Source organism: Echinops telfairi, unplaced genomic scaffold, assembly GCF_000313985.2.
Source record: "Echinops telfairi isolate 266 unplaced genomic scaffold, ASM31398v2 ScPeMD7_70;HRSCAF=299, whole genome shotgun sequence".
NCBI lineage: Eukaryota > Metazoa > Chordata > Mammalia > Afrosoricida > Tenrecidae > Echinops > Echinops telfairi.
In genome coordinates this window covers 9,226,027-9,247,800 of record NW_022103968.1, presented here as the reverse complement: position 1 = coordinate 9,247,800, position 21,774 = coordinate 9,226,027, and the positions used below count along the sequence as shown (strand labels likewise).

At 49.6% G+C, this 21,774-nt stretch overlaps 1 protein-coding gene across 3 annotated transcripts in view; it reads left to right on the top strand.

Moving 5' to 3' along the window:
- The window catches only part of WDR11 (WD repeat domain 11), a 45,582-nt gene that overhangs the window by 22,700 nt on the left and 1,108 nt on the right, over window positions 1-21,774 (top strand). For 2 of the 3 annotated variants that reach the window (XM_045291245.1, XM_004700893.2), the window contains exons 13-28: window positions 721-796; window positions 3,379-3,487; window positions 5,371-5,495; window positions 6,162-6,309; window positions 7,627-7,733; window positions 8,096-8,210; window positions 8,471-8,642; window positions 10,714-10,822; window positions 12,168-12,230; window positions 13,165-13,230; window positions 16,540-16,696; window positions 17,369-17,464; window positions 18,357-18,522; window positions 18,928-19,025; window positions 20,033-20,178; window positions 20,681-20,760. In XM_045291245.1, coding sequence (XP_045147180.1) covers window positions 721-796; window positions 3,379-3,487; window positions 5,371-5,495; window positions 6,162-6,309; window positions 7,627-7,733; window positions 8,096-8,210; window positions 8,471-8,642; window positions 10,714-10,822; window positions 12,168-12,230; window positions 13,165-13,230; window positions 16,540-16,696; window positions 17,369-17,464; window positions 18,357-18,522; window positions 18,928-19,025; window positions 20,033-20,178; window positions 20,681-20,760 — 1,833 coding nt within the window. Of the gene's footprint in view, window positions 1-720; window positions 797-3,378; window positions 3,488-5,370; window positions 5,496-6,161; window positions 6,310-7,626; window positions 7,734-8,095; window positions 8,211-8,470; window positions 8,643-10,713; window positions 10,823-12,167; window positions 12,231-13,164; window positions 13,231-16,539; window positions 16,697-17,368; window positions 17,465-18,356; window positions 18,523-18,927; window positions 19,026-20,032; window positions 20,179-20,680; window positions 20,761-21,774 lie in introns of those variants that run through there. The other variant, XM_045291246.1, reaches the window with a different exon arrangement.

Sequence of the window (21,774 nt, the reverse complement as noted above, 5' to 3'; positions counted from 1 at the left end):
GATGTGTGGTGTAGCAGGCCACAGCATGGCGGCCGGAGGCCCGGAGCCTTCAAGCCCTGAGTCGTGTTTGAAGGCAGGGTGTTCTCTCTAAGGGCCTGAGGCAACGCAGTCTGATGATAACAGTTCCGAAATAGGTAGCTTTTCCCTTTTGCTTTTTTAAATTTACAGAAGACCATTTTGATGCTTTCACAACAAACTCAAGTTCTTTTACAGCCGCTTGAGCATGTACTCACACTCTCCAGTTTTAAATCATAAATCCTTTTTTGAAGGATATTTCCCCTCACTGGTCCATTATTGTAAGCATGGAAATGTTTTTTATTACTTAAAAACAAGTGGTTTTACAGTAGACAATTGCTTTACCGTGGTTTACAATGTTATAATTGATACTAGTGGGCTGCAGTTGAGTTATTTGAAAGAAACCACAGAATGATTTCAAGAAACTCTTGATAGATAGAAATACCCTTTTAAAAATACTTAAGTAAGCCCCCAATAAAATTATTTTTAAAAATACTCAAGTATAAGTATATTATTTGTTGATCATTAACTTGTAATACTTTTTTGGGCACTCTTGAATTGTTATTACTAGAAACCGCTAAGAAGCAAAGAAAGAGCAAATGGGAGCCCACAGGGCTCAGCTATTGATCATATCACAGTGGTATCATTTCTTATTTCCTAAATGTTTGATGTGCATTTCACCTTCCTTGATGTTTACAATTAAAGGTAGAAGCATTGCTTTTCGCGGTGACCGAGGAAATGATGAGCCACCCATCGAAATGATTAAAGTGTCTCATTTGAAGTAAGTGTCAACATAAAAAAGTATCTCTTGGGTTCATTATCTTTAGTGGGAGTGTGTTACCATGCATGTGAATTTCTCTTTGATCAAAATGGTGATGGGTAGCCATGTCAAATGAACTACTTTGATCCCAAAGCGAAGTTGCTCCCACTTTCAATTCTGCACTACTGAAGAAACCAAGGGACTTTCATATGAATGATCCAGAGCATTTCCTTTTTTTCAAATAATTGTATTGGGAGCTCTTAGAGATATTATAACAGTTCATAATTCAGTTACATCAAGCATAATTGTCCAATGGCTACATCATCAATTTAACACCAGTGACCCAGTTTGATCCACTAGGACTGAACTAACATAAATGCATATCGCCCCCAATGAAAATATTATTTACCATCTGATGAAATTGCTCGGACATTCCCACCACAGCATGGGTTTATGGAAAGAACTAATTTTCTTAAATTATAATTTACAATCATTTACTTTTAGTAATTTTTCTAGTGTTTATGGTCCAAGGGAAAATACAGGAAAAGTAGAATTACTAAGAATAAAAACTAAGTGTAAGTCACTACCTCCCAAAAGTTTTCAAAATTGTTTTGGTTTCTCTAGGCTCTTTGCCTCCCCATCTAAATGTCAGAATTACTTAGTCAGTTTTTATCAGAAACAAGCCTCCTGCAATTCCATTGACTCCATAGATGATTGGAAAAAGAATTAACATCATAAGCAATATTGAGTCTTGCTGTTCATATACATGGTGTATCTCGTCACTTAATTAGATATTCAGTTTCTAAGCAGTAGTTTATCATTTTCAGTGTTTGAGTCTTATGCATCTTTTTTTTTACGTTTTACTTTCTAGCTATTTGTTTCTTAGATGTTGAAATACAATTGTTTTTAAAATTGATTTGTAGCTTGTGACCTTTGGTCCTTACAGAGTTTGTATTTTTTATTCTTTGGTGTTGGGATAGTCTATGTAGATGATCGTGTTGTCTGCAAATCAGGGACGTTTTCCAATGTATATGCTTGTTTTCTTATGTTACTACACTGCCAGGCCCCCAGTACGGAGTAAACATGGTGAGAGCTGGTGTCTATTCCTGCATCTTAGGGAGAAAACCCTCAGCCCTTCCGTAATGTCAACTGTAGGTTTTTTATTGATGCCTTTTGTTAGATCAAGGGCATTGTCTGCTACTGACAGTTTACTGAGAATTTGCCTCACGAGTAGGCATTAAACTTTGTCAAATGGTTTTCCCGTGATTATAAAAATGATATGTTTGTTTTTTTCCTTCTGTTCTGAAGTTTGATATTATATTGCATCACATTGATTTTTAAATATTGGAAACCAGCTTTGCATTTCTAGAATAAACCCGGCTTGGTCAAGTTATATTGTTCTTTTGATGTATTGCTGGATTTAATTTGCTAATATTTTCTGAAGGATTTTTGCATCTCTACTTACGAAAGAGAAGTGTTGAACTACTTTTCATGTCCTTGGCATGTCTGGGTTAGTATCAAGTGACGCTGGTCCTACAGGATGTAATAGTCCCTCCTTTGCTCTTGGTCTGTCTGTGTAGAATTGATAGCACTTCTCCTTTAAGGATGAAGAATTGACCAACAAAACCTTCTGAGCTTAGAATTAGTAGAACGTTTTCAAATGGAGTTGTTTCACTCACACGTAAGACTGTTCGGGATTATGTTGGTTTGCTTGTGTTTTGCTGTGAGCTTTAGTAGTTCTCTCTCAAGGAACTTGTCCGTCTTATTAAAATGGTCAGATTCTTTGGTGTAAGTTCGTGTTATCGCGTACTGCCCTTCTAAGGTCTGTATAAGCTCTAGTGATGTCTCTTCCACTCCTGATATCAATAAATTCTGTTGGCCAATTTTATTAATCTTTTGAAAGAGACTGCTTTTTATTTACTTATTTTAGAGGTTTTAATTTTTCTTTCTGCTTCCTTTTAGCCTTTTTGTTTAATGAACTCTGTTCTAGTTCCTTAAGGTTGAAGCTTACAAATATATTTTGATAATGTGTTTTCATTTTAATTCACCTTCATTATGTAGTTAACTATTCCCCGGGATATTCATAGGTTTAATGTCATAATATTGAGAGTTTTTGGTAAATCTTTTTTGAAGATGCTCCTGTTCTGTCATACGTCTTTTGTGCCAGGGATATCTGTGGAGGATTTCTTAGTTTTCTGCAGTAGCTGTGTGTAATCCAGGTCCGGTTGATGGTTGTCGAATTGTATTCACAGACTCCTCCACGCAGTCGTTCTTCCAGGCTTGACAGGGAGTGCGCACAGTGATTTTGATTCTGCCACAAGCTTCCTATCAGTTCGTTGAGATAAGTGGCAGTGGCGTTAACGCTCGTGTGTCGCATGTGAGAGGACTCTGGTGCCAGCATCTGAGCTTAGCTCTTGTTCTTCTGACCGAGGCGCCCCCTGATCACGTCAGGTGTGCGTGCCCCCAGTGGCCCTCACTCTGCTGTGGGAGCTCACTGGTGGCCACAAGGCTTACGGTGAGAATGCATCCTCAGGTTCTCAGAGATGGTGACCGGGTGAAAAGGTTGCAAAATGGCCTTATTTTAGTTCTTTTGTTCATTTTAGGCAGTATTTGGCAGTTGTCTTCAAAGATAAACCCCTGGAGCTATGGGATGTTCGGACGTGTACCCTCCTCAGAGAAATGTCCAAAAACTTCCCTGCAATAACCGCGCTGGTAAGTTCCCATTTAAGACCTGGCTTTGGTATGTCTATGAGGGGCTGCACGAGCTCACGGAGAAATGCCATGAGACATCATGGAATTCCTCCCCATCTGTGGTACATGTTTTTCTTGAGTTTGACTTGAAATCATTACTGCCACGTGTTTTCCCGGGAAATGATGTAGATAAATGCAGGTCTTTTTTCCTTGGATGAGCTGACCTAAGAGTTACATTTGTGCACCCCCCCCACCTGGATTTCATCTGTCTTCCCCTGTATTGGGATGTTTTGTTGACTGTGAAAAATGTTCATTGAGTAGCTTTGTCAACCTTTAAGGGGGAGAAATACAAGGGGTGGGGCTGAGGTCTACCCTACCAGATAATAGTACATATTATAGAAGCATAATTAAAAAATCAGTGTTGGATTGCCATGCAAGCTTACCTGGACAAACACAAAGAGCTCAGACCCTGACCCATGAGCACCTGGGAGTGTAACAGCTGATAAAGTGATACTCAGCTCCCGGGGGAGGAGAGATTGCTGCCCACACAGTCCTGGAAACAGTGTGGTGGTTACTTGTTGGGCTTCCATCCGGAAGGTCAGTAGTTAGAAACCAGCCACTCTGAGGGAAAGATGGGATTTTCTGCCCTTGTAAAGTTACAGGCTCAGACACTCCCAGGGGCAGTTCTGCCCTGTCGCAGGGGTCTCTGGATCAGCATCGACAGGATGGCCGTGAGATGGGAGAAAAGTGCTGGCTTCCTCTTTAGTACCTGTGCAACAGAGGTTGCCTCCAAGGTTGCACACCTGCGTGGGAGAATGTGAAACCGTACAATTAACAGGATAAAATAGGGAGACTTTTGTGACCTGGCAGGAGAGGACATCAGCAATCCAAATCAAAAGGGAGTTGGGGGGAATTTGATCACCTCTCGATGAATGCTTTCAACTGTCCAAGCGACTAGAAGACTTTGTTTTTACCCCACCAGCCTAGCCGAGGGGATTTGTAGGAAGGGAACGCCTACAAACCAGTCTTGAAGAGATGGGCACCCAGAAGGGAAACCGCAAAGGGCAATGAGTACTTGAGAGTTTTAGGTTTTAGGTGTGTGCCAGGGGCGACGTGCAGGAGACACTTGTGAGGCCCACCGGCGGTGATTGCAGGTTGGCAGAATCCTGGTGCACTGCAGGAAAGCATGCCAGCCAGTGCAGACATACTGGGAGCAAACAGCCGTGCGTGGGCAGACACAGGCTTCCTCTGTGCCCTAGCCATTCAGCTCCTGCTCCTCAGGGCCACTTAGGAGGGCATCGTCAGTAGCATTACCTTGTCAGGAGGGGGGTTAGGAGGCAATCTGAGTATTCTCTGCTGAGGAAACTAAAAACCAGAAAGCCACGGCCATCGAGTGCAGTCATTTCACATTAAAAAAGAACATGTGCCTATGAGAAGATACTGGATTAAATGTGTTACAATTAGGGGTAAGGTAAGGGAATAAGTAACGCTAGAGAGGTTATTTTGTGGACCGGTACACGATAACGGACACCGATTTGGAGAGCATGATTGTGTAACCCTGAATCCTAAGGGGAGGCAGAGATGTGGGGAGGCTTACCCAGAGGGGACCCAATCAGACATAGTATAATTAAGTTTATGAATTTCAGTTTGTGCATAAGCATCAAAAGGTTAGACCTTTCCCAAGTTTGCCATTCAACGTGTGTATGATTAAACTCTGCTGCCTGGAGCTCTGAGGTGGAGTAGGTGAGCCCACCTGTAAGCAGGGCCGGTTCTGAAGGAGCCGCTGGCTTCCTGTGCGGTAGGTAGTGGTGAGCCCCCAGGCAGCGTGAGCAGGTGCAGCCTCTGGAGGGAGGCTGGGAGACTGCAGAGACCTGGCTGCTGCCTCGACCTTGTCTTCCACACAGGAGTGGTCACCGTCTCACAACCTCAAGAGCCTGAGAAAGAAGCAGCTGGCCACCCGAGAGGCCATGGCCCGCCAGACGGTGGTCTCGGATGCCGAGCTGAGCATAGTGGAGTCGTCTGTGATCAGGTCTGGCACGCTGTCCCCGCCCTGTCATTTGTTACGGTTGGCGGCTGACAGGTGCCATCGGCTGGCATCAGCTTTCACCCTTTCTGTGCTGTGTGGTTGGGTGTCTGCCCAGATGACCTAGAAGCTGCTTCTCTTGCTGGGTGGGGGACAAGATGCCCAGGGGAACGTGTGCAGGCCTGTCCACAGTGCCAGCACTCGGTAGGAGGACACCTGTCCGTGGCGCCCTTCTGTGCTGAAGCTTCAGCCTCTTCACTGCACACAAAGGGAATGGAAACACATGGACCATCGGACCCTTTGTGGGCACCAAAGACAATGGCCATCGTAAACTGAAGCCCCGTCCCCACACCCACCAGTTAGTTCTCCAAGGGACAAGTGTCCAAGAGGAAGGTGGGGAGGGGCCAGGCGGGTCTGCAGCAGGGCCTCTCCCTGGAGTTCACTGTAGATCACCATACCCCCTAAACCCCGGGGCTAGGGATATCGTCTTCTAGCCTCTGACTGTTTGGGGAAGGATTTGTGTTTTCCCATTATTGGACAGAGATTCATTTCAGTTTATTATTTATTTATTGTAATGGTTTAGGGCCACCTATGAATTGATTGAGTCAGTTCGGTGTAGGTGTCATTTTAAAGACAAGACATGCCTGTAGCTTCCTCTTCCCTGTTCCAAAGCTTGCTGCAGGAAGCGGAGAGCAAGGCCGAGCTCAGTCAGCACATCTCAGCCCGGGAGCATTTTGTGTTCACGGACAGCGACGGGCAGGTGTACCACCTCACCGTGGAGGGCAACTCGGTGAAGGACAGCGCCCGGATCCCGCCAGATGTGAGTGCAGCCCTCCATACCCAGGGAGCCGGAGTGCGGGGTGGGAAGCTCTTTTGGAAGAGCTCAGTGTCAGTAAGCTGCTCTCCTTGGGAGAGGTCACTTCCAAAGATCATGCGTACACCATAGGGGCCAAGAACAGTTGTCCTCACGGCTCTGATCGTTCGCTCTTGCTTTTCATCCCCACAGCCATCCCTCAGGGGTCTCTGTTTCCCCCGCTGAACTCAGGGAGGATAAGTGCCTTTCCCATGGTCCCCTGGCCCGGCCACATGGTAGAACCCTTCCTGTCTGGCCGCATCTGAGCGTTGGACTGACCGTCTAGTATTTTGGGCCACAGTGGTCAGTTTGTAAGTGCAGTGGTGTCCACGTCTACCAGTGTCTCTTCTGGTTTCCATGGCCCGGGGAGTCCTTGAGCTCAGCTTCTTGAGTTGTTTGTCAGCATGCATCTCTCATGCGGTTTTTATTAACAACTTTTATTGACGCAGTGCAAACTGGCTGAGTGTCAGCATGAGGTGATGGAATGAAGTAAACTATACGTTGATGCCATCATGTTATATTTAAAGTAGTCTACAGACGGCTGCTTATTTTACGAGGCCCCAGTCCTCATGCTGGCGGGGCTGCAGGTACTTGCAGTTAAACGGGCCAGGAGGGTCCCCTTCCGAGGTGGCTCCTGCACACGGTTGGTAGTGGAGTGGCACTTCCACACTGGGGCCTCGCCATCCAGGGCCCGTGTCCCAGTGGGAGCGAGAAGGAAGCAGCAGGAGCTGCAGGCCGGCCTGCACAGCGCCCTCCTCACTGGTGGCAGCTGACGGCTGGGCGAGTGCCCGGAAAGGCAGTCCCCCATGGGCCACAGCTGGCTCTGCTCATGCACAGCCGTGGAACTGACGGCATTCCCCCAGACACCCTGCAAAGTCCTTTTTTAAAAACTTTCTCTCTTCCCATTGCCGGAAACAAATGATAGGAGGGGACTTCAGAAAGGGGCGACACACAGATGGTGAGCTCTCTGCTTTTGTGCCCTTCGCGTGGGAGACGGGGATGTTGAAATGGTCCATCAGAGTCCACCTCCTCATTTTTGAGACCCCAGTTTTTGAAAAGAGCCAAGTTAAGTGTGTGGACTGTAGGTGCTCAGGGCGAGGGTCACACCACAGCCTCTGACGTCCCGTCTCTAGCTGGTCAGGATACGTCCATCTCTGGCCTGCCGGAGACAGAAACAAGGCCGCCACTATTGTGTCGGTCTGACTCCTTGCCGCCACACTGGGCAGTCCCCCGGTCAGTACGGCTGCAGTAGTGACGCATGTGTGTGGGGTGTCCTTTTTCTAGGGCAGCATGGGCAGCATCACCTGCATCGCGTGGAAAGGGGACACATTAGTGCTTGGCGACATGGATGGAAATTTAAATTTCTGGGATTTAAAAGGCAGAGTATCCAGGTACGAGCCATGGTGGCACTTTGTTACTTGGTTAAGAGAGGGGAAAAAAGCAAACACTTTACCTTTTCTAAGTGTGGTTCTCTTGGCGCCGGTGACTAACTGGCCGAATCAATCGGGTGTCCAAGTGTAGCTGGGCCCTTCGGGTCCCTTGAGAGGAAGGGCCTTGAGCCACGCCCCGGGGAGTCTTAGGAGATGGAGCTGCAGGGACCCCAGAGCTGGGACAGGATGAAGGACTGACTGGGACAGCTGAAGGACAGCGCTTTCTGTCGGATGTACCTGCCCCAGAAAGTCCTGTGGTTCCCCCGAGTCAGGCCTGGAAAGAGCAGAGGTGAGGCTCAGTCCGTCTTCTGCTCTGTCCTCAGGGGGATCCCCACCCACCGGAGCTGGGTGCGGAAGATCCGCTTCGCCCCAGGGAAAGGAAACCAGAAGCTAATCACCATGTACAACGATGGAGTGGAAGTGTGGGACACTAAGGAGGTAGGCTCCCGAGAGTGAGGTGGCTGGAGCGCTGCCCACCTGGGCTGCTGCTGCCAAGTCCTCCTGGTTCAGAAGTGAAGACTGTCATGGGTTGGCTAAGTCTCTGAGGACAAGTTTTTGTTCCCCTGGTGTTCCCGTAGTATAGGGCACTCAGCACCCAGCTTGCTTCTCTGGGCTCCCTATGGTGGGGACCTTTGGGTTCAGAGTGACAACCAATGTCCCCTTCTCGGCGCCTCTGACCTCAAGGTCGACTCTTGCAGGTCCAGATGGTGAGCAGCTTACGAAGTGGCAGGAACGTGACCTTCCGGATCCTGGACGTGGACTGGTGCACGTCGGACAAAGTGATCCTGGCGTCGGACGACGGGTGCATCCGAGTCCTGGAGATGTCCCTCAAGTCCACGAGCTCCCGGATGGACGAGCAGGAGTGGATCGGTAGGGAGCCCCAGCTTCCGTTTCCTGTCAGCCGCGGCTGCTGACCCTTGAGTTCAAGAAAATTGCGTCCTCAGAGGGTGGGAGTGTTGCTCTCACCGAGACCCACGACCCTGCCCTCGTGACTGCAGGTGCCAGGCATTCTCCAGCTCCGGCTTTCTAAGCACCCGGGTCCTGGTGGTGGAGTGCTCACAGTGCTCGGCTGCTAACCAGAGGGTCCCCGGTTGGAACCCCCCAGCTGTTCACCAGAAGAAAGATGGGGTGGTCCGCTTCTGTAGATCCCAGCCTGCTCTGTCGTGCGGGGTGCTGTCAGTCAGTGGAGTCTGACCCTCTGCTGGGAGGGTTGTCAGTGTGCAGAGCAGTGGGTAGGGGAGCCAGAGCGCTCACTAGAGGCCGGGATGCTGGCCTGGGAGAGCTGCTGGTCTTCGGATGGTGCTCTGTGCAGCTTTCCCACCGTCGGTCCTTTGAAGTCACCCCACGCCATGTCCCGAGTGGCAGAGTTCTGCAGCAGATCTTCTGGCTCATGCATGGCCAGGGCACACAGCTCTCGATGGCTCTAATGTCCTCCGTCTTGGACTGTGACCCACCCCAGGTTCTAGTGCTCATTGGCTCTCATTCTTTCCAAACACGTGCTTCCCCAACAGCCTGTGTGTGAGGACTAAAAATCCCAGTGGATTATAAGCAGAGCTAAATTATTGAGTGAACTTTCAGAGAAAAATGCTTTCCACAGCAAAATATATCACCAGCAACGTCATATACAAGCGGAAAACTGGGCATCTCTAGGGAAAACACACAACCACCCTTCAACATCATATGACAAGATGCTTTATTTGTGATTAGGAAAATACAAAATTCAGTTGTGTCGGCAGCTGAGAGGAAGCAGGGACTGTGCTCCTTTGCTCTGGGACAGCCTGGAAGAAGGAATATGCTACATTGACCCAAACTGCAGAGCATTTTATTTTGAACCCAATGGCCTCACCTGGTATTCCTCATTCCCATGACCAACATGTGCCTGAAGCTGTCAGCACCAACCCGAGGCGAAGGTTCACCACGTGCATGGTGCAGAGCCCTCTGTCCCTGCAGAGGAGAGATCCCTGTGCAGTCCTAGGGGCTGACTTCCAGGAACCATGTGTAAGTGGAACATGTGTAATAGTCCCTGTGTATCATAGTGTGGTAGGAGGACACACAAATATAATACATAAGCCATGCGCAAATGTGTGTGTTTATTTTACCAAAACATACACACCAGAATATTCCAGAAACTAGTCACTTGTTATTAATAGGAAATGGATAGGAAGGGGGCGGGTATGGGGATAGGAAGGAACTTCTCTGAGCTTGCTTTTTTTAAATGTAAGAATTCAAAAATATAAATACAAGGGACCCTAAAATTGCATACAAGGAACAACTCAACCTAACTATAACAAATTGATAGCACACCACAGAGGTCATTCAAGTTCACGCCAAGCTCACTGCCATTGAATCGACCTTACAGGACAGAGGTGAACTGCTCCTGGGCCCTCGAGATCTTTGTGGGAGAATGCCACCGCCGCTTCAGCGTGGCTGGTGGTTTTGAACTACTGACCTTGTTAGAGCCCAGTCAAGCTCACTGGGCCACCAGGGCCCCAGATGCAGAAGTAATTCAAGTTAACTCTTAAATATAGAGCCCTGAGTCTTTTGAGGCTAGTGTTCTGAGGACAAAAGAGTTGACGTTTCTCTGTGAGTAGTTGACTGCTGCCAGGATCCCAAGGCGGTCTGTAGCACACTACATCCTGGACTCGTTAATCAATAGATCCCAGTTGGGGGCCCTGAGGTCCCTGCGGGAGAGAGAAGTACAGAAAGGGAGGGCTTGCAGAAGAACTCTGAAGCGCATGTGGGACGCAGTGGGGGTGCTCCCATCAGATGGGACGCAGAGGGGGAGGCCCTGTCAGGTGGGACGCCGTGGGGACCTGTGGGCTCTCCCCTGCCTGCCTCCCCCTGAGCCTGATCCCTTGTGCAGTGTCTGCACTGTCCCCTGCCGGCTCGTCCGTGAACAGCCTGAGGCCTTGTTTAAGGAAGTCAACCCTTTGTTTCCTAGAGCCTGTGTGGTGCCCATATCTCCTGGTTCCCAGGGCCTCCCTGGCCTTGAAAGCCTTCTTACTGCACCAGCCTTGGAATGGACAGTGTTCTCTGGACATTTTTCAAGTGTAAGTAGTTTCCCACCCATTCTTGTTTTCTGTTCATGATCTCCTGGGGGGTTGGAAGACACCGCGGAAATCAGTGGTGACCTTGGTGCCAGCGTCATGCTGATGGTGAGGCTGTGCCTCCTGTAGGCCTCTGCATTCCGTCTCTTGGCGGCGTGGGTGTGTGAGGCAGCTGTGGTGGGCGGCGTCTGCTGCTCTTGGTGGCTGTGTCTGTTCCACGGTCTTGAGTGGGAGCTTGTCCACACTAGGAGAAGGATGAGTGGCCAGGGCAGATGGAGGCCCAGTGTGGCATGGGCACCACCCCTGGATCTGCGTGAAAGTGGCCTCAGTGGGCTGCCTTAGCTCTGACTCGGTGTCTGCCTTCTTACTGAAAGGAGTGGTCACAGAGGCCACCCTTTTCATGGGCCCCCACCGTCCAGTGGATTCTGACTCGTAGGGACCCTACAGGACAGAGACCTGCCTCTGTGAGCTCCCAAGGCTGTCAGTGCCCATGGGAGCAGAAAGCTGCCTCTTTCTGCCGTGGAGCAATGCTCAACTTCCAGATGTGGACCAAGCTGGCCCCAGTGTTGTGCACGGTAGACACGGGGCAGGCAGAGTGGCGAGTTGCAGTGGGGGGTGGGTTCCACAGAAGAGGAGTAGAGTCGTTCCATTGTGGCTCAGCTCCTCCTTTGTTTGGGGTCCAGTTCATAACAGCCCCCAGTGCCAGGAGAACTGGGTGTCAGTCTTGACAGGAGCATGTGGTCAGGGCTTTCTCCCCTGGAGACCTCGGAGGGGTTCCAATTGGACAGCTAGCCCTTAGCCCTTATATCACCATGGTGCCTGAGGCCCTACTTTAACCAAACCCACACCAGGCTCATGCCATCGAATCGGTTCTGGCTCGCAGTGACCCTGTAGCACAGAGCAGACCTGCTGTTGTGGGTTTCTGAGACTGTAACTCTTTAAGGGGTAGAAAGCCTCATTTTTCTCCCAAGGGGTAGCTAGCTGGTGGCTTTGAACAGCTGACCTTGGGGTTAGTAGCCCACATGCATAACCCACTGTTCCACCAGGGCTTCAGGCCCTAATTTAAATGAATGTAGATGTTGTAGTTCTCCTGTGTCTTGAAGAGCAGGAACTTTGTTTTCCCGTTGTGTGTTGTGTTGTCTTGACTCAGTGAGGTAAGAGCAGACATGCAGGCTGATTGGCAGATTTCTGAGTACAATGTTACTATTTTGATCAGAAGCCTAGTGTTCAGCCAGGGACTTCGAACAGGCTGCTTCTGGGTTACCATGACCTTTGACTGTTTCTGGAGATGGAATAAATGATTTTCAATAAAGAGATCATGAACTCATTCAAATTTTTCTCTCTGCAGTGATTATCCCGAAAACGAAGAAATAAAGACTCTCATTCAAGAGCAGTTGAATTCACTGTCCAAGTAAGCGCTCAGTCTGCTTTCTTTGAAGATGGAGGCCTGAGAGGAAAGTGCCATCACAGAGCTGGCCGATGGTTAAGATGAGTTGCCTTTGGGGAAATGGTTGCAGCCCGAGAAGAGCACGTTCTATTCAGAGAGCTTATTTCCATGTACTAGGTTTCTGAACAGTGCGTCTGTTGGTAACGACACAGCAGGGGCTGTCACTGTCCCTGGGAGCTGCCTGTGTGGCCTCTCCCTGCCTCTGATCAGGTACCTGTGTCGGCCCGGTGTGTGCAGTGTGCACAGAAATGAGTGTGTGCCCTAGAGCCTGGGACAGGACTAAGACTGCAGCCCCACGAGAAAAACCGGGTCTGCGGGAGCTCTTGGGGAGCACAGCCAACGGCCATCATCTAGACAGAGTCTATCACACGCGGTTCTGATAGCGAAGGAATTAACCGTAAGGGAATGTTTCATTGGTCACTTAATCAATAGAATTAAAAAACATCATGAGCCTTTGAGTCGTTTCAGAAGGAAACTTGCAGTCGCGCCTTCTCTGAAGTATGCCCTGTTCCTGATGGCTTAGCCAAATAATTGTCCCTAATGGCGCCCTAGTTCCTCCCAGGGGTTCGCTGCACGAGTTCGTGGGAAGATGCTGTCCTCAGTGCCATTTCCCACGAGCTTTTTGAAGGCCCCGTGCATGTCTAGGGCACGGTGTTCATATCTCGGTATATGGACAGTCTATGTAGGTAACAAGATTGAACTGTACAGGGATGTGAGCCCAGCCCAGCACCTCGGGCTCCTCAGGTAGAGTGGCGATACTACTTCCCCAATTCTGAAACCTGGGAAGCCCCATGAAGTTTGGGCTTAGTCTCAGAGTCACGGCAAGGCTTTCATTTTATTTGAGTGCAATCTTCCCATTCCAAAGTGATCTCCTTGCATTCTTGATCCCTTCCTGCAGTGACATCAAGAAGCTCTTGCTGGACCCAGGATTCACCCTCGTGCAGAGGTGCCTGCTCGTCTCAAGGTAACATTCGGGGAGGCGCCCTTACCAGACACAGACTTCCTAGTTTGCTCATACCTCTAAGGGGCTGTAGTTGAGGCCAGACTTTGAGGTTTTAGGAAAAGAGATCCCTTTTTCCTTTAGATTTGACTTACAGCTAATTTTGTATATAGGCATAGTGAGTTACAAGTTGGGCCACTAACTGCAAGGTCAGCAGTTCGAGACCACCAGCTCTGTGAAAGAGGAGGCTTTCTACTCGTACAGACTGACAGCCCTAGAAACCCTCAGGGCCAGCTGTCCTTTGTACTGTAGAGCCGCTGTGGGTCCGAATCAACATGAGGCAGGGAGTTTGCGTTCATGCAAACAGAAGAGAATACAGATCGTGGATGTGAGATCCAAGCCTGAAGCCAATCTTTAATGAAGGGGCACCCTCCCACCCGCTTTCTGAAATTGGCATTTTAAACAGCAAGCAGGAAGGGCCCTGGGTTCACTTGGACCCGAGTTCTGCTGCAGAGAGGAGCCCCTGCAGTCCAGTCCTGCTGCAGACCCGAGGCCTGGAGCAGCCCTTCCTGCTACTGCTCCCTAGGAGGCTGGTCTCAGTGTGCTTTCTCTGCTCACCCCTCCCCAGAGCACGTTGTCCAGTGCGAAAGGTGTGCTGATGGCATGTCAGGTCGAGCATCGCCCAGACGCAGATGGGTCAGTCTTACTGACTTTAAACCTAATTGTATGTCACAAAAGAATCCAAGTCTGTTTCAATTTGGTTTCCCTCCTGATGGGTCAGGGACCTAGAGGGTCTTTAAGGGGCTCTCTTTAAGTTAACTTTATGTGTTTATGTGCTTTTATTTATATACATGTATTTACTCCCTTGTGTTTGTGGAATATAATACAAAGAAAAACATGTTCTATGTAGTTGTATAGCCCATCTCATCAAATCAGGGACAGTATCCCATTAACTCCCCTTTCACAATGTGGCGTCCCCCAAATCCTTGCCCCCTCCTTTCCTGTCCTTCCCCTCTCCCCCTTGTTGTAGTCTTTAAAGTCTTATCCTTTAGCATGAAAACAAATTTATTTTTGTGCCACCGAATATTTATTCATCACTGAGCTTGACTAACTTTGCTGAGCACAATGTTCTCTCGTTCTGTCCGTGTCTGAAGGACTTTGACGGACTCCTCCTTGTTTTGCCAGGATGCGGATACCATTCCATTGTGTGAATGTCCATTCCTCTGTAGTCAGGGCTTTTGATTGTTTCCAGCTTTTACTCTGACAGAAACTGCTACAGTAAGCACAGGTGTGCAGGTGTCTGTTCGTGTGTTGTGCTTTATTTCTTGAGGGCATATACCAAGTAGGCCAGTAGAGAGGTGTAGGATCATGAGGTATAGGAAGTACAATACTGATTTCCACAGTGGTTGTACAATTCTAAAATATCACCAGCAAAGGTTGAGCGTTTTCATCCAATCCTCCACATCCTTTCCAGCATTTATTTTCTTTTTTTTTTTTTTAATTTTGCTGAGTGTCAGTGTGAAGTGGTACCTCCTTGTTTTAATTTATATTTCTTTTATGGTGAATGAACGTGAACATTTCTTCACGTGATTATTAGCTGCCTGAATATCATCTTTAGCAAATTATCTGTTCATCTCTTGCCCATTTTTTGATTGGGTTATTTGTATTTTATTAAGGTGTTATACTTTTCTGTAGATTCTTAAAATTAGCCCTTTGTCTGATGCATCATTCTAAATATTTTTCCCAGTCTCTGTTCTTTTTGACTCTTGAAGAAGTCTTTGGTGTGCTAAGTGTATTTGTAGAAGGCTCTGGTCCTTACTTTGTCTTCTACCGTGTGTTTATTTTTACTGTATTCGGCAGTGTCTTTGTGCTTAGGATCAGGGCCCTTAAATGTGTCCCTGTTTTTCACTGACAGTCTTTATGGTTCTTGTGATCATATTTAGGCCTTTGATCATCTTGAGTTCGTTTCGTATGTGGCGTGTGGGTCCTGTTTCATTCTTTTGCAGGTGAAGGATCAGTTGTTCCAGCACCGCTTAGTGAAAAGACCGTCTCTTGCCCATCTAATATGTTTCAAGTCCTTTATCAAAGATCAGGTGTCTCTCGGGACTTGGTTACATTTCTGAGTTCCTGTTCTAATCCACTGATCTTCCATGGCTATGTCTTAAAATCTGGGAGTGAGAGATCTCTTACTTTGTTTTTGTTTGTTGATAGTGTTTTGTTTATTCTGGGTTTCTTCCCTTTCCATATAAAGGTGGTGATTAGTTTTTCCCATTTATTTGAAGAATTGGGCTGGTATTTGGATCAGAATTGCATTGAATATGATAAATGTTTTTGGTAATATTGACGTTTTCACTATACTAATCCAGGAGCATGTTGAAGCATTCTTCCATTTGTGTAAGTCTCAGTTTCTTGTAGAAGTATTTTATAGTTTCCTTTGTATATGTATTTTGTTTCTCTGGTAAGATTCATTTTTAGATATTTTAACTTTTAAATAGTTATCATAAGTGGTATCCTTTTAACTTCCTTTTCAGAGTTATCTTTAATGGATGAGATAATCCAACTGATTTCTGTATGTTGATTTGATAGCCTACTACATTGCCAGATTTTTAAAATTAATTCTAGCAATTTTTAAAATTGAATCTTTGGGGTTTTCTGTATATAAGATTCTATCATCTGCAAGTAGTTTGGTTTCTTCTGTGCCGATGTGGACACCTCTAACATCTTTTTGATGACTTAGAGCTCTGGCTCAGACTTCCAGGACTATGTTAAATAAGAGTGGTGCCAACCCTGTAGAGGGAGGAATGTTTTCAATTTCTCTTCATGAAACGAGGTGCTAGCTGTTGGTTTTGCATATTTGACCTTTATTATATTGAGGGGTTTTTCTTCTCTTTATATTTTGTTGAGTGTTTTTATCAAGAGTGGATGCTGAATTTTATCAAATGCATCTTCTGCATCAATTGACATAGTTATATGGTACTTAGCCTGTGTTTTCTTTCTATGGTGGTTTGCATTGGCTGTTTTTGTTGGATTCTGTTGGCTAGCATTCTGTTGAAAGTTTGGGCACCTATAGAAATGAGTCTGTTTTCACACAAACCATGTAAGACTTGCCCTGAGATGGCAGTGTTGAACTGATCCCAGAGCAGGGAGCTCTGAGGTCTGAGGCACTGTGCAGCCAGGCCTGGTGCTCTTGGCAACCTGGGGGCAGGGCTGACAGCCTGCCTGCTGACAGCCAGACCCTGAGCCAGGGACCCAGGTGGTCTCTGGCCTCGGGCTCCCCTGGGAAGCCTGTCCAGGCCGTGCTGTGGGAGCCTGTAATGAGAGCCCTCTTTCCAGGCTTTATGGTGACGAGTCGGAGCTGCACTTCTGGACGGTGGCCGCCCACTACCTGCACAGCTTCTCCCAGGACCGGCAGGAGGCTGCTCCTCGGGACAAAGTGAACAACCCCCTGGACATGTGCTACGACGTCCTCTGTGAAAATGGCTATTTTCAGGTAGAGCAGCTTCTGGGTGCAGAGCCCTCAGACCGCCAGCTGGACTGAGTGTCCCTACAACGAATCCGGGGAGCTTTCTGACCGAGTTAAGGGCCCTGTAATGGAAATCAGCCCCTTGCACAGTCAGACCCAAAGACCTGACTTGAAAGTTCATCAGCGCAGATTTCGTTCCCTGCGTTTGAAGTTGCCATTGTGGGTTTATGAAGTGGTGGGATCTCAGAGCATTTCAAAAAGACCCCTGGTGGCATGGTGGGTAAGCACTGGGCAGCTACTGAAATGTCAGCGGGTCAAACCCAGCCGCAGTCCCGAGGGAGGAAGAAGAGGCGGTCAGCTCACAGCGCTCACAGCAGTGGAACCCTGCGAGGCAGAGCTGCTCAGCCTGCAGGGCCTCTCTGCATTGGAACCAATCCGCAGGGAGAAGTTGTGTGATTTTTTGAGGACTTCACTACACTTAAGATTTGTTTGGGGTTTTTTTTTCTCATCTAGCTCTCAAGTACCAGTTTCCAGAAGCAGGCAAACACTTCCCTCATTAACTTTTTAATTGTATTCAGCGGCTGGATTTCTGTTGCCTTGGTTCTCTGTCAAGTTCAGGTAAAAGGGACACTTCTTACAGTGTTCTTATAAGTCATCCAGAATCTTACAGTCCAGCTGTGTTCTTTTCTTCCCTTCTAGAAATTCCAGCTGGAGAGGGTGAACCTCCAGGAAGTCAAACGGTCAACCTACGACCACACCAGGAAGTGCACAGACCAGCTCCTTCTCCTGGGCCAGGTGCGTCCCCCGGGAGGGGCTGCAGGCAGGTCCACACACACCTCCCCTGGAAGTGAGTGCAAAGGGAGCCCTTCCGGGGCCACTGGGTCTGTCAGAAAGCAAAGGCAGGGGGAATCTGCTGGTGTTTGTGGCCCTCCCCATGTACTTGAGGTTTGTGTGTCTCACTGTTGGGGCAAAGGCAGCAGAGCAGCCCCATGAGCCCGACGAAGCAGCGGTGTGCCATGGGTAGGCAGAGCTGCATGGAGCTCTCTGGGTCCGTCTTTGTGTGGGCAGGCAAAACATTCCAGGGCTGTGCTGCTTTTTTATTATTTTAATAAATCATCTTATTGGGGGCTCTTAAAGCAATCCATGCATCAATTGTATCAAGCACAGATGTTGCCATCATCGTTTCCAAAACATTTTCTTTTGTATTTGAGCCCTTGGTATCAGTTCCTCTTTTCCCCTCCCTCCCCCACCTCTAAAACCCTTGATAATTTGTAAATTACTTTTATTTTCATATTTTACACTGTCTCCCTTTGCCCACGTTCCTATTGTTTGTCCCCGCACTGTCCCCCTTCCTCATGGTATCGCTGCTCTCATTATTGGTCCTGAGGGGTTTATGTGTCCTGGATTCTGTGTGTCAAGAGCTTTTGTTTGTATCAGTGCACATGCTCGGGTCTAGCCAGAGTCGTAAGGTAGAACGGGGTCATGATGGTGGGGGTGCGGGCAGCATCGCAGACCTGGGGGAGTGCCGTGTGTCTCGCCGGTGCTATGCTCGTCCCTTCCTTGTCGAGGGCCCTTCTCGAGGCCAGACTCTTCCGTGAGCTGTAGGCACCAGCGTTCCCTGCTGGGGGTTGCGCGGTGGCGCTGAGGGCGGGTGTCCTTGAGTCTAGAGCAAGCATCTCCCCCTCAGACAGACCGGGCGGTGCAGCTGCTGCTGGAGACCAGCTCAGACAACCAGCACTACTACTGCGACTCCCTGAAAGCCTGTCTGGTCACCACCGTCACCTCCTCGGGGCCCTCGCAGAGCACCATCAAGCTGGTGGCAACCAACATGATCGCCAACGGCAAGCTGGCAGGTGAGGCCTGTCCCTCGGGGGTGGGGGTGGGGACCTCCATCAGAACCCGGGAAGCAGACCCGTCCTCAGGGGCCTTAGGGAGACTTGCCTCTCTGTTTACATGTGCAGAGGAAAATCAAAATGTTCTTGCTAGTCTTTGCCAGGCCACTTTCTCACTCCTACTTTACAAGTGAATGGGCCACTGTTGGTCATGATGCCCGGACTGCAGACTGGGATCAGAGCACCCTTGGAAAACTTGGGTGCCCGGGATAGAGCTGCAGCTGGGCTCTCTTGGCATAGTGCTGGCAGAGAACTCCATTTGATCCTTGGGTCAAGAGCAGTTCCCGGAGGCGCAGGGCCAGGCCATGTGCAGCTGTAGTTTGACTTCTCGCTGATGTGCCACCCCGCTGCTGTGTTTTCTCCCAGAGGGTGTGCAGCTGCTCTGCTTGATCGACAAGGCTGCAGACGCCTGCCGCTACCTGCAGACCTACGGCGAGTGGAACCGGGCAGCCTGGCTCGCAAAAGTAGGTCCTTTCCACCGGTGGGTGGCAACGTTCAGCTGGACTAGGCTTGAGTTGGAAGTGCCATTTGGCCTGTAATTCTCACCCACTTCTGTTCTTCATGAGCGGCGGTTACACTTCTGTGTGTGTGTAAAACTGTTGTGAATTGAGGAAGGATAAGGAGCCCTGGTGGCATAGTGGTTACACATTAGGCTAATAACTGCAAGCCAGCAATTTGAAACCACTAGATGCTCCTTGGGGGAAAGATGAGGTTTCCTACACCTGTCAAGGATTACAGTCTTGGAAACTCACAGGGCCAGTTCTACCTTGTCCTGTAGGGCACTATGAATTGGCATTGACTCAGTGGTAGTGGGGTTTTGTGTTTGTTGGAAGGATCCCTGGTGGCGCAGTGGGGATGCATTGGGCTGCTAACCACAATGTCAGCAGTTCAAACCCACCGTTTTCTGCTCTCGTAAAGTTTGACAGCTTTGGAAACCTGGGGTGGGGGGCATCCTCTTCGGTCCTGTGGGTCGCTAGGCGTCCGAATACACTTGATGGCAGTGATTTTGTTGTTGGTCTTTTGGAATCTGTGAGGGTTGGCTGAGCAGGTCTGTTTTCCCATTGCTCAGTTGCTCCATACTTTGTTTCCCTTTTCCGCTTCCTCCCCAAAAATTGTGTCCTTGCTTGGGCAAATACTTAGCCTAAGGTGGGCACACCTCCCTATATCACTGTTCTCCTTAGCGACACCCTATTGTTGGGTCCAAAATGGAGCCATGGGAGTGAGGTCAGTCCCAGACCAGCAGGGTGGCTGCTTACCGAGACAAGGGCCTGCAGCGGTAGCGGTGAAGTGAGAGCAAGTCCTCCTCTCTGCGCGGTGGGGCGAGCCCACAGTCATGGCCAGTGTCACCACCACCGTGAGCAGCAGCTGAGCGGCAGGGCAGGACCCAGCATCCTTGCCGCGGAGTCAAGGCCGTTGGGTGTGAATGGGCTTTTTCTTCACGTTGTGGGGCATGTCTCCCTTACCCTCTCAGGTCCGTTTGAACTCTGAAGAGTGTGCCGATGTCCTGAAGCGCTGGATCGACCATCTCTGCTCGCCACAAGTCAACCAGAAGTCAAAGGCCCTCCTCATCCTGCTCTCCCTGGGCTGCTTCGCCAGCGTGGCTGAGACGCTCCACAGGTATCTGTCGAGGCCCCGTGGCTGCGCCGACAGGCTCTGCCGGTGGATGGTGGATGGCTGTGGCCAGGGCCGAGGGAGGGAGGGAGCTTGCGGTTCTTCGAAGCCCTGAGGAGGAGGGAGCCCCTGCAGTTCCATCCTCATGTGGTCTAGGAGCAGCGGTGTTTCCCACCAGCATGCGCATTAGACCTAACCCCCCATGACAAAAGAACTGTCTGTCAGGTCTCTAGGGATTGAGGCGCGTCAGCTTCTAGTAGAGCAACCAGGAAGGTGATAGCAGCTAGTGGCAAGGGTGGAACATTACGAAGTGTTAAGCGTTTGTAGTATGTAGGTTTCTGTGTGCTCTGCTCCCTGAGTATCAGCAAAGCCAGGGGAAGAGCGGTCTTGGGGCTGGGAGGGAGACCGATGGGTGCAGAGGTGCGGGTTCCGGGGAGGCGTGCCCACGTCTTCCTGTAGAAGTGGACCGTCAGCCAGGAAGGCCAACCCCATGTGCTCTGTTTGGCAGCATGAGGTACTTTGACAGAGCGGCCTTGTTCGTGGAAGCTTGTCTGCAGTACGGCACCCTGGACGTCAATGAAGAGACCGATATCCTTTGCAGGGGTGAGTCTTCCAAGGAGGAAGACCCCCATCGGGTGTGAGGTTCCCTCTTCCTTGCTCGGCAAAGGCAGGGGCCACACCGTGATGAGGCAGGTCCCTAGTGTGAGACTGGGGCCGCGCTGGGCTGCTCACCACAGGTCCGCAGTTCAAACTCCCAGCCGCTTCTCAGGAGAAAGATGAGGCTTCCTCCTGCTGTAAAGGGTCACAGTCTCTGGAGCCCACATTGTCATGTTCCCTGCAGTGGCCCCAGGCCCAGCTTTCCCTGGGAAGGCGTGTGATCGTGCGGCCCCCGGCTGCTCCTGCTGGCAGTGCCCCCTTATAGGGGAGTCTGCTGACAGCGGGTTATGCGCTGGCCTACGACCGTGTGAACCTTCTAGCCGCCAGATGAGCCTTCGTGCTCTGGTCAAGATGTGAGGTCCCACAAACGCCCTGGGGCAGTTCTGCCGTCCGGTAGGTCGCTAGGAGACGGTCTCTGCAGGCCTCAGGGGCTTGGATCCACCGTGGCCTCATTTGTGCATGTCCACGTATTTGGTCTATTTACAGAAGAATGAATTCAAAACTCAAATGTGCCCAAGGTCTACTAACTCCCAGCCCTCGAGTGGATTCCGACCCCCAGGGACCTGGGCCGTAAGTCATCCCAGGAACAGGAAGCCATGTCTTCCTCTAGAAGTTCCAGCTCATCCCTGGCGGTCAAGACACAAAGGGGTGGGCTGTGGGACAGCTCAGCACCTGCTGGGCCATGTCAGGAACGGGTCCGAGCACAGACAGAGGAAGGCCCTGACCTCTGCCGGCCACGTGCTGCGCAGGGCTTTGCACCCCGACAGCCGAGCTGGTATCCGTCTTTCAGCAGGCTCCCCAGCACCTTGTGCATTGCAGGCACAGGATCACTAGGAATCGGCTGGGATCTTGTGAGAATGTGGGGGGACAGGCAGAGTCTTAGCAGGGGTGGTACACCACGACCTGATGGAAACCCTCGGTTGAGACTCGCTCCCCTAGAGAGCC